Source organism: Hemicordylus capensis, chromosome 3 (genome assembly GCF_027244095.1).
Source record: "Hemicordylus capensis ecotype Gifberg chromosome 3, rHemCap1.1.pri, whole genome shotgun sequence".
NCBI lineage: Eukaryota > Metazoa > Chordata > Lepidosauria > Squamata > Cordylidae > Hemicordylus > Hemicordylus capensis.
The window spans coordinates 166,642,617-166,656,812 of NC_069659.1; the positions used below are offsets into that span (position 1 = coordinate 166,642,617).

The 14,196-nt window shown below is 48.5% G+C and overlaps 1 protein-coding gene across 3 annotated transcripts in view; it reads right to left on the reverse strand.

The window, feature by feature from the left end:
• Positions 1–11,196: 11,196 nt before the first annotated feature.
• Positions 11,197–14,196, reverse strand: part of SLAIN1 (SLAIN motif family member 1) — a 61,621-nt gene continuing 58,621 nt past the window's right edge. For all 3 annotated transcript variants that reach the window (XM_053311295.1, XM_053311294.1, XM_053311297.1), the window contains one exon: positions 11,197–13,160. In XM_053311295.1, the coding sequence (XP_053167270.1) occupies positions 13,085–13,160 (76 nt within the window). In that variant the 3' untranslated portion in view covers positions 11,197–13,084. The remainder of the gene's footprint in view (positions 13,161–14,196) is intronic.

Sequence of the window (14,196 nt, forward strand, 5' to 3'; positions counted from 1 at the left end):
CAACAATGAGGGAGGCCCGGCTTTCGTGCACTTGGGACAGGGCCTTCTCTGTTGCTGCCCCTAGACTCTGGAATGCTCTCACAGTGGCCATTCGTTCCTCAGACTCCATCACGGCTTTTAGAAAGCTTTTAAAGACTTGGCTTTTTACCCAGGCTTTTGCATAATCGTTTTTACTGCGGCTTCTCTGTGTTTTTATCTGTTATCTGTTGTCTTGTTTTTATGCTTGTTTTATATGTTTTTAGCTTGATGTTTTTATTGCTTGATGTTTTTATTGCTTTTATTGTATGTTTTAATTTTTGTAAACCGCCTTGGGGTTTTCTTTTAACAAAAGGCGGTATAGAAATGTAAAAACAAACAAACAAACAAACAAACAAACAGCTTTGCTCAGTTGTAGAGCAGCTCTGGTTTGAAGGCTGCTGGACTGGACAGAGGTAAACAAACTGAAACTTAATCCAGATAAGGTGGAAGTGCTCTGGGTTAGTATAACTGATCATCCGAGTAGTGAGGTAAAACTGGTCTTGGATGGGATTATACTTCCCCAAAAGACAAAGTCCCCAGCTTGGAAATGCTTCAGATGCGACACTTTCCTTGGAGGCACAGGTGGTGGTGGTATGCAGAAGTGCTTATCACCAGCTACAGCTGTTATACCAGCTGCGACCCTATTTGGAGGAGTAGGACATGACATCAGTCACTCAAGCTTTGGTGACGGTTAGATTGGACTACTGCAATATGCTCTACATGGGACTGTCCTTGAAGACAGTTCAGAAGCTTCAAATAATCAAGAATACTGCTGCTGCTAGGATGCTTGTGAGCACAGGTTGCTTCATGAGTGTTACACCCAAACTTCAGCGGCTTCACTGATAATTGGTCTCCTCCTGGGCTAGATTCAAGGTTGGGTCTTGACCTTTAAAGTCCTACATGGCTTGGGACTGGGGTATCTGTCGGACCATATTCCTCCATAAAGGAACCTGCCAAGGACCTCCATTCAGCATCTCAGACCCTGCTCATGGCCCCACTACTAATGGAGATCCAGCTGGTGGTGAGTAGACTCCAGGCCTTTTCGGTTGTGGCCCCTCGACTTTGAAATGCCTTCCCAAAAGAGCTTCACCATACTCCCTCCCTCAGTGTTTTTAAGAAACAACTAAAGTTTCATCTTTTTAGAGAGGCTTTTTAATATCTTATCCTCTGCTTTTATCTGGTAGGTTTCTTAGTGAGTGTGGGGAGGAGGGGTTCCATCAGGCACAATGACTGCAACAGGGGTCACTTGGTGGAAAGTGCTTGTACTCTGGCAGCTTCTTGCAGAGGCAGATAATTGATATGCGGGTGGAGGTTCTTGCATAGAGCACCTGCCATGCAAAGAGAGAGTTTGCAGGGGTGGGAGGTGGACTTCTTGGCAGAGCAGGTGATTTCAAACACCCCATAGTGTTACCTCAAGCTTGCAATAAACAAGCTTCTCTTCTATCTTTGTTCCTTGGGGTGGGTGGCCCAGGATATGGGTAATGGGGTGGGGCTTCCTGCTCCCTTGGATACAATTTGGTTGTGTCCCCAGAGGCTCTGTCCTTTAGGAACATAGCAAGCTGCCTTATCCTGAGTAAGTCAGACCATTGGTCCTTCTAACTCAGCAGCCGTGCTCCAAAGTTTCAGGCACGAGTCTCTCTCACCCTACCTGGAAATGCTACCTGGGAATGAACCTGGGATCTTACTCATAAAAGCAGATGCTCTTGCACTGAGCTATCTTACAGCGCTCTCCTATAGTCACCTATCCAAATGCAAACTAGGGTGAACCTCACTTAGCAAAGGAGACAGTTTATGCTCACTACCACAGGATTACCTTTTCTCCCCTTTGGTCAGTCTTATGCTCTCCTCTTGAACTGCGTAGCGGGAGGGGGGACAAGCATATGTGCAAGGTTCCTCTTTGGGATGGTGGCGACTCCACACAGCTCCTCTTCACCCTGTTCTTTTATTAAGCTTGTCCATCTTCTTTGACATGGGCAATCTTAATGCATAATGTTTAGGCTGGGTGTTCGCCACTTCATGCTCCAGCAGTGAAGGAGTGCATCCAGAAGAAAACGTCGCACTGCCTCATTCGCTCCAAGACAGGGCCAATCAAAATTGAGCCAGGACCTCAGCAGAGTAGGAGGAGCTTCCCCGAGGCCCCAGTTTTGGCCTTTCCGAGCTCTGCAACAGCTGTGTTCTGCAACTAGTCATAAGTTTTGAATTCCATAATCCTGGCACTGTTAGGCATGAAGAGCGACAAGGAAGAATGCAGGTACCTCCCAGTTCCAGTCCTGTCTAGCTCCTGAAAAAAGGGCTTTGGAGAGCTTGATTATGTGGTATTGCTAGACAGTAGACACTCCTACTGTTTCCACCTGGATGGCTTTAAGAGGGGTTTGGATAGCTTCATGGAGGAGAGGTCTATTAATGGCTACTAGTCAGAGGGCTATAGGCCACCTCCAGCCTCAAAGGCAGGATGCCTCTGAGTACCAGTTGCAGGGGAGTAACAGCAGGAGAAGCTCCCAATGGCATCTGTTGGGCCACTGTGTGAAACGGGATGCTGGACTGGATGGGCCTTGGGCCTGATCCAGCAGGGCTGTTCTTACGTTCTTAGTGTTCATTGATTTTTAAGACAAATTATTTTAATCGTGGTTTTAGCCTCACTTTTTAAATTGTTTAACCTTATTTATTAATTTTTTAAAAAGGGTCTAAATATTTATTTATTATATTCTGTTTTAAGGCTAACTGGACTATGATTGGCTAGTGCTGGAATTTCTGAAAAGAGGAGGTGGTCTTCAGCAACTGAAAACTGGTTCCCCCCCTTCTAAATTCTTAGACTAAAGAACCAGTGCGGTTATAGTTTTTCTCAAAAAGTACTTTAAAGTTAGCTGAAAACTGCAATCTTGGAAAGAGACTGAAAACACACACTGCACTGGCTGATGCAATTATGACATCACTTTCTGATTCCCCCCACCCTCCAACTCCAGACCCAGGACCACTAGAGATGGTGATAGAGAAATAGTTCCTCACCCTCTCCAGTATCCCCCCTAAATCAGAAACGCAGCCACCTCATACCCCAAAGGCCTGAAGTATCAGAGAGAGTTCCTCAGTTCCTCTGCCCCAGCATTAACCCACCCAAATCAGAGCTGCAAGTTGGCTGCAACCTCATTGGTTGTTAGTAAAGGTGGAAAAACTCCCCCCACCACACGCCATAGTTTGCTCACCTTAATAATTATGGGGCCTGTTAGTGGGCAGCCGATTTAGAAGGGGAAAGCATAGTAAAGCCAGCCAGCAGAAGAAGCTTCGGTAAAAAAAAAGCCAACCTTGCTCCCTCTGTCCCAGAAAAGCCCAAGGAAGTGATGTCATAATCACATAAGCCAATGAGGTGTGTTTTCAGTCTCCACTGTTGCTAGGCTAACTTTAAAGTATATTTTCTTGATAACTAGAGAAGTTACAACAATGATTCTTGTTTCTTTACCTACTGATTATGGGACTGATATAGAAATCTGAGAGTGAGGAAAATACCCCATTCCACAAGATAGGTTTTTGTAAATCATGTGTTTTGCACATGCTGTCTGAGAGCCTTGATTGGTACACAAATGATTAGCTTTTTTATCCACACAAGGTGTATTGTCAGTTGCCAATGACAAGTCTTCAAGTGAATATCAACAAAGGTTTCAGTAAGAAGAGTAAGCTTGTCTTGTATAGTACATGCACCTATAAAGCAACTAGTTTGGGCTATTTTGGGCTGCTGAACAGAGATTGTATGCATTTAGAAGTCTGTAAATATTCTGAGGTAGAGAACAACTTTTCTGGGAGGAAACGGTGCCCAATTCATGGATCAGCCAGGCATTATAAATTGAACAAATTAAAATTGCAAAGTAAATAATTATAAACTTTGGTACTATTGCTAACCTGAACACTTGAAGTCTCGCAAATAAATATGTGAATGCTTTAAAAAAAAAGCAGCACTGTATTTGGGTGATCTATTTTATCTGTAGGATTAGATTTGTGATGTCTGATTCATTCATACAGGTCATCAACTACATGTTGTGGTCATCAAGTGATGAATATACATGTGTGGACCAGGCCACACACACATGCCAGGCCAGGGGAGAGCATAACATCGGCCCCCATAGAGACCAGCTCTGGCCTCTGAGGATGGTTGGGGCAGCCCCTCCCCCAACTTCCCAGGAGTATGGAAAGACCAGTGTATCCTGAGAGGAAGGCATGAAAGGAGGCATCCAGGCCTGAGACAACTTTTTATTAATTGCTTTTTTAAATATTATAAACCACTTTGGGTGCCTGTGTCAAGGCAGAAAGGCAGTATAAAAATGTAGTTCATATGTAAGTAAGTCAATTAATAAAGCTGGCTGTTGAACTGGGCACAGAATCTATATCTATATCTATATCTCTCCTGGGTGTACCTTTAGAATGTGCGTCCCGGCAAGCCATCTGATTGGCTGGGCACCGGGTGGCACACCCAGGAGACCACCAGAGGCGGCCATGGCCGGGGAGACAAGCAGCAGGCGGGCCCGGCCGCAGGGGCAAGTGGCGGCGGCGGGCTCAGTGGCTGCACAGGCATGGCCGAGGAAGCCAGAGGTAGCAGGCGGGCCCAGCGGCTGTGGAGCCAGGCGGCGGCGGGCCTGGCTGGCGGCCAAGCAGGCAAGAGGCGGCATCAGCGGGCATGACCGGGAGGCCAAAGATTGCGGGGGCCCGGCCGTGGGGGCAAGCGGTGGTGGCCCTGGAGGCCGTGGGGCCAAGAGGCGACAGCGCGCCTGGCCAGTGGCCGCGCAGGCAAGAGGCGGCATTGGTGGGCATGGCCGGGAGGCCAAAGATTGCAGGGGGCCAGGCTGTGGAGGCAAGCGGCGGCCGCAAAGCTGATCAACGCTGACTCGATCCAGCAGCAGCAAGCCAATAAAGTGGAGAGGGGTCCAGCCTGCAACAAGCCAGAGTACCTGGGCTGCGGAGAGAGCGAGCCGCAGGACCCGTCAGCAACGAGGCGGCTGCGCCAGAAAAAGGAAAAACAGAGCACAGGGGGTAAGGTTGCACAAGGGGTGGGGGGGATAAATCTCAAGGGCCTGGCACGGGAATGGGCGCGAGAGGGAGCCAGTAGGGGGACATGTGACAGAGGAGACAGTTGACAGGCACCAGACTCAACGGTTGGTCTCCCACACTATATCGGCAGCTAGAGATTGTAGAGATGGAGACTGAGGGACATTTGATGAAACTTGATGAAAATGTACAGATTGACAAAGAAAAATCAACCATGGTATAGTAAATAAAAAATAAAAAAGGGCAGAATAAGGGGCGGGGGAGAAAACTGAAGGGCTGCAGCGGCGGGGGGGGAGCTACGGAGAGCCAGACTGTGAGGAGAAACAAACACCAGATTCTCCCTACCCCACCCCCCCCAAGTACTGACTGGAAAAACATAGATCCAACAGTAGCCACACTCAACACTAAAAACAAAAACAAAACACCCGAAGGACTTCTAGGACAAACACTGGGGTAAGAGGTAGGGAGGGGAAAGATTCCACAAAAACATTCAAAGAAACAAACAAAAAAACCTGGGGGCTTTTAGAGACGACACTGGGGCAGAAGGCGGGGGGATGGCAGGCGAGACCCTGGGGCAGAAGGCGGGGGGGGTGGCAGGCGAGACCCTGGGGCAGAAGGCGGGGGGATGGCAGGCGAGACCCTGGGGCAGAAGGCGGGGGGATGGCAGGCGAGACCCTGGGGCAGAAGGCGGGGGGTGTGTGTGGCAGGCGAGACCCTGGGGCAGAAGGCGGGGGGTGTGTGTGGCAGGCGAGACCCTGGGGCAGAAGGCGGGGGGATGGCAGGCGAGACCCTGGGGCAGAAGGCGGGGGGATGGCAGGCGAGACCCTGGGGCAGAAGGCGGGGGGATGGCAGGCGAGACCCTGGGGCAGAAGGCGGGGGGATGGCAGGCGAGACCCTGGGGCAGAAGGCGGGGGGATGGCAGGCGAGACCCTGGGGCAGAAGGCGGGGGGGTGGCAGGCGAGACCCTGGGGCAGAAGGCGGGGGGGTGGCAGGCGAGACCCTGGGGCAGAAGGCGGGGGGGTGGCAGGCGAGACCCTGGGGCAGAAGGCGGGGGGTGGCAGGCGAGACCCTGGGGCAGAAGGCGGGGTGGTGGCAGGCGAGACCCTGGGGCAGAAGGCGGGGGGATGGCAGGCGAGACCCTGGGGCAGAAGGCGGGGTGGTGGCAGGCGAGACCCTGGGGCAGAAGGCGGGGGGATGGCAGGCGAGACCCTGGGGCAGAAGGCGGGGGGATGGCAGGCGAGACACTGGGGCAGAAGGCGGGGGGGTGGCAGGCGAGACCCTGGGGCAGAAGGCGGGGTGGTGGCAGGCGAGACCCTGGGGCAGAAGGCCGGGGGGTGGCAGGCGAGACCCTGGGGCAGAAGGCGGGGGGATGGCAGGCGAGACACTGGGGCAGAAGGCGGGGGGGGGGTGGCAGGTGAGACCCTGGGGCAGAAGGCACTAACAGGCAAAGACATACCAAAAGCCAAGCCAAAAACAACTAAGAGGGGGAGAAATCCCCCCCCCAAAACAGCAGCAAAAAAACCCCTAACCAAATACTTGAAACACCAACCCCCGCCCCCCCCCCCCCAAAAATCCAAAACCAACGTGCACTGATGCACACAAAGAACTGCCAAAAGACAACGAAGACACATGGGAAAATAAAGAAACAACTGAACAACCAGCCAAATTCTCACAACACAACTCCAAAAAGTAAGTAAACTACCGCACAGAAGCTCTGTGTGTGTTCAGCTAGTCTATATATTTATTTCTCCTAGGTGTACCTGTGGCTAATCCTGTGTGTGTGGCAGCTCTCGCGAGAGTTCTCAAGCAAAATCACCTGAGTAGGCAGTGGGGATTCCATATGCAGATAGGGAGAAGGAGCCTGTGAGAGCAGAAGCACAATGGTCATTGGGCAGTGGGAATTCCATATGCAGATAGGGAGGAGGAGCCTGTGGTTAAGGTCAGTTGGAATGCATCTGTTACTGGCCAGAAGATGTTCTTGACTGTAGAGGAGAGGAATCTATATATATAAAAGGATAGTGGCGCGGTGCTGCTGCAACTCCTGTGGGGAGGAGCAGGAGTGGGGCTCGGATGAGAGTGGGGAGGCCTCTGGGGATAGGAGGCTGCAGCTTGGCCAACAGGCGCCAGCAACAAACACTGCAGCCATGACCAAGAGGAGTGAGGGGGTGGAGTAAAGAGATGGAGGAGTGACCAAGAGGGATGAGGGGGATGGAAGCAAGGGGATGGAGAAGGAGAAACAGGAGTACAGCTCAGGTGAGGGTGGGGAGATCAATCAAGTACTAACATGCAGATGCTCTGCACAGGTTAAGCTAGTTATGGTTATTCCATGCATATAGGCAAGGCAGCATCTTCTTTCTTGGACTGGCTAGAATGTGGACTAATAGCAGGTCATCCACTTCCTCACAACTTAATTCTCTTGTTAATGATTGGCAATATTAGGAAAAAAGCCAGAGTATAATGATGCATGGTGGTTATAAACTTTGGTGCTAAACAAGACTGAGAAACAATATTGTTTTACCTGAAAGCAAAATATTAGCAGACACTTCATTCTTTATTAATGCTCTAAACTTTATATTGCTTATGGCACTAATAGCAAATAAGACACTTCAGTGATTCACACTACTGATCACAATGTGGATCCTAACATAACACAAGAAACAGTCTCAGGTTTGAGTTGATGATCTTGGAAAGATAAGGAAAGAAAATGCTTAATGAAATTTTAGAGTGTATAGTGCCCTCATGTGTTCAGCAGAAGAGTTACAGTCTTTGTATAGCATTATTTTATTCCACTGGTTTTAATTCAGTAACAGCTTCACATAATTGCCAACTGGAAACCCCTTAGAAATATAGTAAGATAGTAAGGCCATGCTAATAGTGCAGTGGGGAAATGACTTGACTAGCAAGCCAGAGGTTGCTGGTTCGAATCCCCGCTGGTATGTTTCCCAGACTATGATGAACCCCTATGTCGGGCAGCAGCGATCTAGGAAGATGCTGAAAGGCATCATTTCATACTGTGCAGGAGATGGCTATGGTAACCTCCTCCTGTATTCTGCCAAAGACAACCACGGGGCTCTGGGGTCACCGGGAGTTGACATCGACGGCACATTTTACCTTTACCTTTAAGGCCATGCATACGTGTGCTGTGGGACATACTGAGCCATTCTTGGAAGGGTGGTATAGAAATTGAATAAATAATAACAATAAGAATAATAACTAGCCAATTCCACACAGAACATCTGTGCGGTATATGGGGCTGGCGTTTCCTACCCAGGCTGGTCCCCCCCTCCGGTTTCTGGCCGACTTTAAAACTGGCCCATCCCCTCTTCCTGGTGGCCCAGCCGCCAACTCACCCCGCTGCCACCTCGCTACCACAGCCAGGCCTGAAACCGCCACCACCTCACCACCACAGCCAGACCCACTGCTGCCTCGCCACTGCGGCCAGGGCAGCCGCCTCCCCATCGCGACCAGGCCCGCTGCTTCCCTCGTGCGGCTCTTTCCCAATCCGTTCCCAATTTCTCCATCCTTGCTCCCGTCTTTGCCGGAGACTCTCGCAGCATGTTGCGAGAGTTCTGCCCCGAAGACACGCATCCCCACAGTGGGCGGCTAAGAGAAATAATTATATAGATAATAATACTTTGGGCAGGGGGAGGGGGAGAGTAGAGCAGAGGAATGTGTGTGGATACCTCCTGCACTTGGTGTTAGCAGAGAAAGGTGCTCTTCTCACGATCAGTGAGAGGGCTTCAGGGAGTTCTGTGCAGAGAGTGGGTTTCACTTACCCTCCCTGTAGATGATCGGCCTCCCTTCGGTGGGCGGGCAGGTTGCTCGCCCAAACGACCGGCAGCACACCCAGCAGCTCTAGAGGTTGAGATGCCAGGACATGCCAACGTGGCCTGCCTCTGGAGCTCCAATAATGCACTGTGCAAGTCCGCTCCCCTGAGTGTGCCAGCTACAGCTGCAAGCAGCCGTGGCTGACACACGATTTAAAAAGATGAGGTTCAGGGAGTGCTCATGCCCTTAACCTCATTTTAGAGGGATGCTACTTTGGTAGGTTTGCCGCCGTGTATGGGCCAGATCCCAGCGGTTCACACATGCATGCAAAACCAGGCTGGGCCCCCTTAGCCCAGTTTTGCACGCACGTTTGAATATCCTCTAAGTATAACACAAACATAACCACCCCTATCCAGAGCAGGGGATCCATGTGCAGAAGCATGTGCCTCATGGATCTCCTCTAGATAGGAAACTGTGGATGTATATCAGATGTGTGCATCCAAATACAGATGCCAGCTATTTTTTATTGCTTTCATTTGGATGCAACTGTGTTACTTGTAGATTGGGGTGATTATATTATGCTGTCTTTGGCATTTCATTGTTCTTTCTTGTCCTTGCCCCATCTCTATCATCCTCTCATCTGCCTAACTCCCTCCAATCTTCTACTCTCCCTCCATTTTGTTCTTGATGTGTGCTGTTCACAAGCAAACATCTGCTTTGTTGTTCACCTCCCACTTCCCTGAGTGCTGTGACATTATGGAGTAATGCTATTTAGCTTTGGCTTCCTTTGGAGGGAAGTGCACTGGAGACTTGGGGCATTTAAGCAAGCAGCATGCACACACCTACCAGGCAGCATCTTGTATTTCACATCAGATCCCCAGCAAGAGAGAGCGCTGCACCTTCAGCTTGCTCGCCCTGCTTCTGTCTCAAACTGCAGTTTTTTACACACATACAAACCTTACACCAGTCTTTCCTTATCTTCAAGAGGAAGACATGTGGCATCTTCTCCAAACTCGGGTGACTTTTTCCATAACAAACATTCCCCAAGGAGCTTTGTATCCAGTAACCAACAGATCATTAAGGAAAGGAACATTAACACCCTTCTTTCAAACCTCAGATATTGATCAGCATAACTCTAAGGCAAACCCATAGCTGCTTGTTGGTTAGTTGTCATTGTTGTACAACAAAATTCCAAACCAAGGCTTCAAATGGGAGTCTCATCAGTTCGACCTTGGGTTGCGCTATCAACAGGACCGGAGTTGACTGGGTTGGGATGTAATGTTGAGAAAACCGTAGGTCCCTCCAACTCTAGTCGCCGTTATGTGTGAATGCGGTCATAGCGGCTGTTCACATGAGCAACCCTAACCAGGCTTACAGAGCCCTACCCGGATAGGGCTGCTTGTGTGGAGCACTAGGGTTGAGCCCAATCCTGCTGCTGACACACCAGATAGCAGGCGATTCCTCCCACCCCCCCACCCCCCGGCTATTGCAAAGGAAGAAGGGTGTGAATGCACCCTTCTACCTGGGATTCCACTCATATGTCTGCTTGGGTTGCCTGCAGTCCAAACAGCCACAGAGCCAGGTGCCCTGAGTGCCCGGCTTGCAGGGAAATCCCCCAATACAACATACTCCTTGCATGGTGCATTGTGGGATTTCTGGAGGCTGGGTTGCATTTCCCTGGCCTCCATAATGGATGCCTCTGAGTACCAGTTGCAGGGGAGTAACAGCAGGTGAGAGGGCATGCCCTCAACTCCTGCCTGTAGATTCCCTGTGGCATCTTGTGGGTCACTCTGTGAAACAGGATGTTGGACTAGATGGGCCGTGGGCCTGATCCAGCAAGGCTGTTCTTATGTTCTTATAATGCTGTGCCACTCACCACAGCAGTGGTTGTGTGCACAGCTGGACGACATGAGGATAAGTGCGGTCATGAGGGGGAAGGTAGGTATACTCCTGCCTCCCCTCAGCCCTCTCTAGCCCTGTGAGATTTGGGTCATGTGAATGACCTTATATAGTGTGTCAGACTAGGACTGGAAAATTCCCAGGGCAAATGGGTGTCCCCAGACCATTTATGATATCTCAAGCTAACCTAGAGTGTGGTGGCGGCAGGGGGAAACCACCCTGAGCCGCTTGGAGGAATGGCAAGATGTAATTAACACTTTTAAAACTAACTGCTAGTTTGAGAACAGTGCCAGACACAAGCCTTCTTTAGTTGTTCAAACACTGTGAACACGGTACCCAGGTCCAAGTCCTGCCCTGTTCACTGACGTATTCCTTATACTTATCCCAGACTGCCATGAGTACAATGTTAGTTTGTATTAGTAGTGGTCAAAATTGGTTTATAGCACTATATTCTAATGAAGGCTGTGTGAAGACAATAAACACCACAGACTCTATTTTTATTGCACATCCAAGGATAGCATGATATTGCTGAAATAGATTTCTTTATTTCCTGAAACATTCCAGATCAGCAGAATACAAGTTGTAATCAAATATTAAAACCATATCCCATAGTAAGAAAGCATTGGTTAGTGCAATTGGGTTTTGTAAAAGGTCTATCAAAAAAGTTTTACTTCCATGAAAACTCATTCATTTTCCCCATACACAATTGTTAATAAAACATTGCAATTTTGTTCTTCATAATAAAGTATTGAAACCCGACTTTTTAGAGATCATTGCACTTTTAAGTGCAATGTAAGCTATGCCCTCTTTATAAATACATCCCCATGATGAATAAATTAACACTGGAACAAAGAGACGACAGGAACGAATCATATTGATCCAAAGGCATGTCAGTTTCAAGTGAATGCTTCTTTTTTTTAGTGTGTGCTACTGCAACATAAACAGAGAATAGCACTGTTGTACTACTGATGATGGCCCCAATCCATCAGTACAAGAGTGGGCTGAGCATCTAATGCTAAAATGCCCACTTCCCAGAACCCAAGAAGGAAGGGGAGGGACTGACTCCGGTCCCCTGTTCCCCCTCCTTATTCCCGTAGACCATGAAATTGATTGGCAAGATTACTGATCATCTATCTGAGTCTGAATTGGGCTTCTTAGCACCAGGAATACCCACATTTCAGCCCATGGTTTGTTGTACAGCTAGAGATGTACATATGCACTGATGCTTCTATGTGCTGATGATCCTGGCTTGCAAACTGCTCAGTGTCCCACCAGCAGGGCACACGCACTGGTTCTGTCCATCGCCAACACCCACCCACCCTACTACCAGGCACAGAGAGGCCCTGGACGCCTAAGAATTGTGTCAGTGCTCTTGCAATGTTTTTATATTTTTGTTGCAAAAATGTGGATGCAATTCTTAGGCGCTGTGAAACCTCTCCACACTCCACAGCAGTATGGATGGAATGTGGAAATAAACAGAACCAGTGAATTATTATTTTTAATTATTATCTACATTTTATATCCCGCTCTTCCTCCAAGGAGCCCAGAGCAGTGTACTACATACTTAAGTCTCTCCTCACAACAACCCTGCGAAGTAGGTTAGGCTGAGAGAGAAGTGACTGGCACAGAGTCACCCAGCTAGTTTCATGGCTGAATGGGGATCTGAACTCGGGTCTCCCCGGTCCTAGTCCAGCACTCTAACCACTACACCATGCTGGCTCATACATGGGAATGTGATCCCCACTTTGGATCAGCAGGGTATTGCATAGTGTGCAAGCCAGTATCTGGGTTGGGGCAGATATGTTAAAATATATACTTAAAATAGTACCTTACCATTAAAAAAAAAAAAGACTTAATGGCACACACACAAGACTGTAACACTGTGAAAAGAAAATGTAAAAACAAATTAAGTGCAAAAAAGCCTAGTTGGAAAGGCTACAAAAGAAAAGGTCAAGCACGTAGTATAACAATCCATTCTGTAAATCTGCAAGAGAACTAATGAAAACAATGCCTTTCTTGGGGTGGGCAGTGGGGAAGGACATGTTAAAGGTCCTGAAAATTTCATTATGACAAAGTGTTCAGAAATAACATTGGCTCCCCCAAGTGGGGCACTTCTGATACTTCGTACAAGTATTAAAGAGGTCTAAATAATAATGCTGCAACATTAATGTGACAACACTGCTGTTTCTTCCAAGCAAACAACAAAGTGCAATATGTAATCTCGCATGTGTTCAGTGACCAATGAAAATGAAAGACGGAAAGAAACAGCGCTGTGTTGCCCATCCGGCCTCCTACAGTTATAGTTACCCAGCCAGCTAGGTAAGAGGATCCACATTATTTCTTGTCCTCAGTCCAGGTCCACCCAACATCAATAGCAGCCATCTCTCCAGTTGCCATCCCGTAGAGTACTAAGTGATGAAAGAGGCTTTGGTGGCTGGAGAAAACTGTGTTAAGAAACAAGTCACATTCCAAGTAAGCACAGTACAAAAGATGGTCCTAATCCAGCAGAATGCAGAACTCTGTATAAACGCATGAGGAGTACAGAAGAGAGGGCTGGCTGATACACTGCACAATGTTATGCACATGGTGGGATGCAATTTTTGCGCAGCTGCGCAAAAGCACTTTTGTTCAAGTGCCAACATTTTACAAATCGAGTTTCATGACAGAGCAGCCATTATATATAATGCCTGCATTAATGCACAACTCCATTTGTGAAATATTTGCTCTTGTGCAACTGAGCAATCATTACGTCCCACCATATGCAGTATGTCAGTCACTGTGCAGTATGTCAGTCACTGCTCTTCTCATTCATTCCAATCCAATCTGAAAAGAGGCATCTATCAAAACTAGTTCCCAAACCAGGCAAATATCGTGCACATTCATATACATTCCTAGCTGGCAACTAATTTTTAACAAGGTGCTGAGCAAGGTCTAAGGGCCAGAAACTTTGATTGTAAGCCAAGATACTGGCAAAGTGCTCTTTAACCCTCTCCTCCCGATGTGAACAGCTACACGGGCTTTAGCAGACTGCTCCCCTTCAGCACCTCAACTCTGACAGAACTGTGTTGGGTGGACTTAAGAGCTCTTATCTGGTGTCTCAGGGCCATTTTACATTTTTGACAGAATCAAGAGGTAAGAGGTTTTCCTTGATGGTAGAAGTAAAGTGTGCTGTTGAGTTGGCGTCGACTCCTGGTGACCACAGAGCCCTGTGGTTGTCTTTGGTAGAACACAGGAGGGGTTTACTATTGCCTCCTCCCGTGCAGTAAGAGATGATGCCTTTCGCTGCTTCCTGATATAGGTGTTTCCCATAGTCTGGTAAACATACCAGCAGGGATTTGAAACGGGAAACCTCTGGCTTGCAAGTCAAGTTATTTCCCCTCTGCGCCATTAGGTGGCTTCTTACTACTTCAAATTTCAGGTGGGGCACAAATGCATGACTAATGCTTCCCCTTACTAAAAACCTCCTTCCTGGGCACAGAA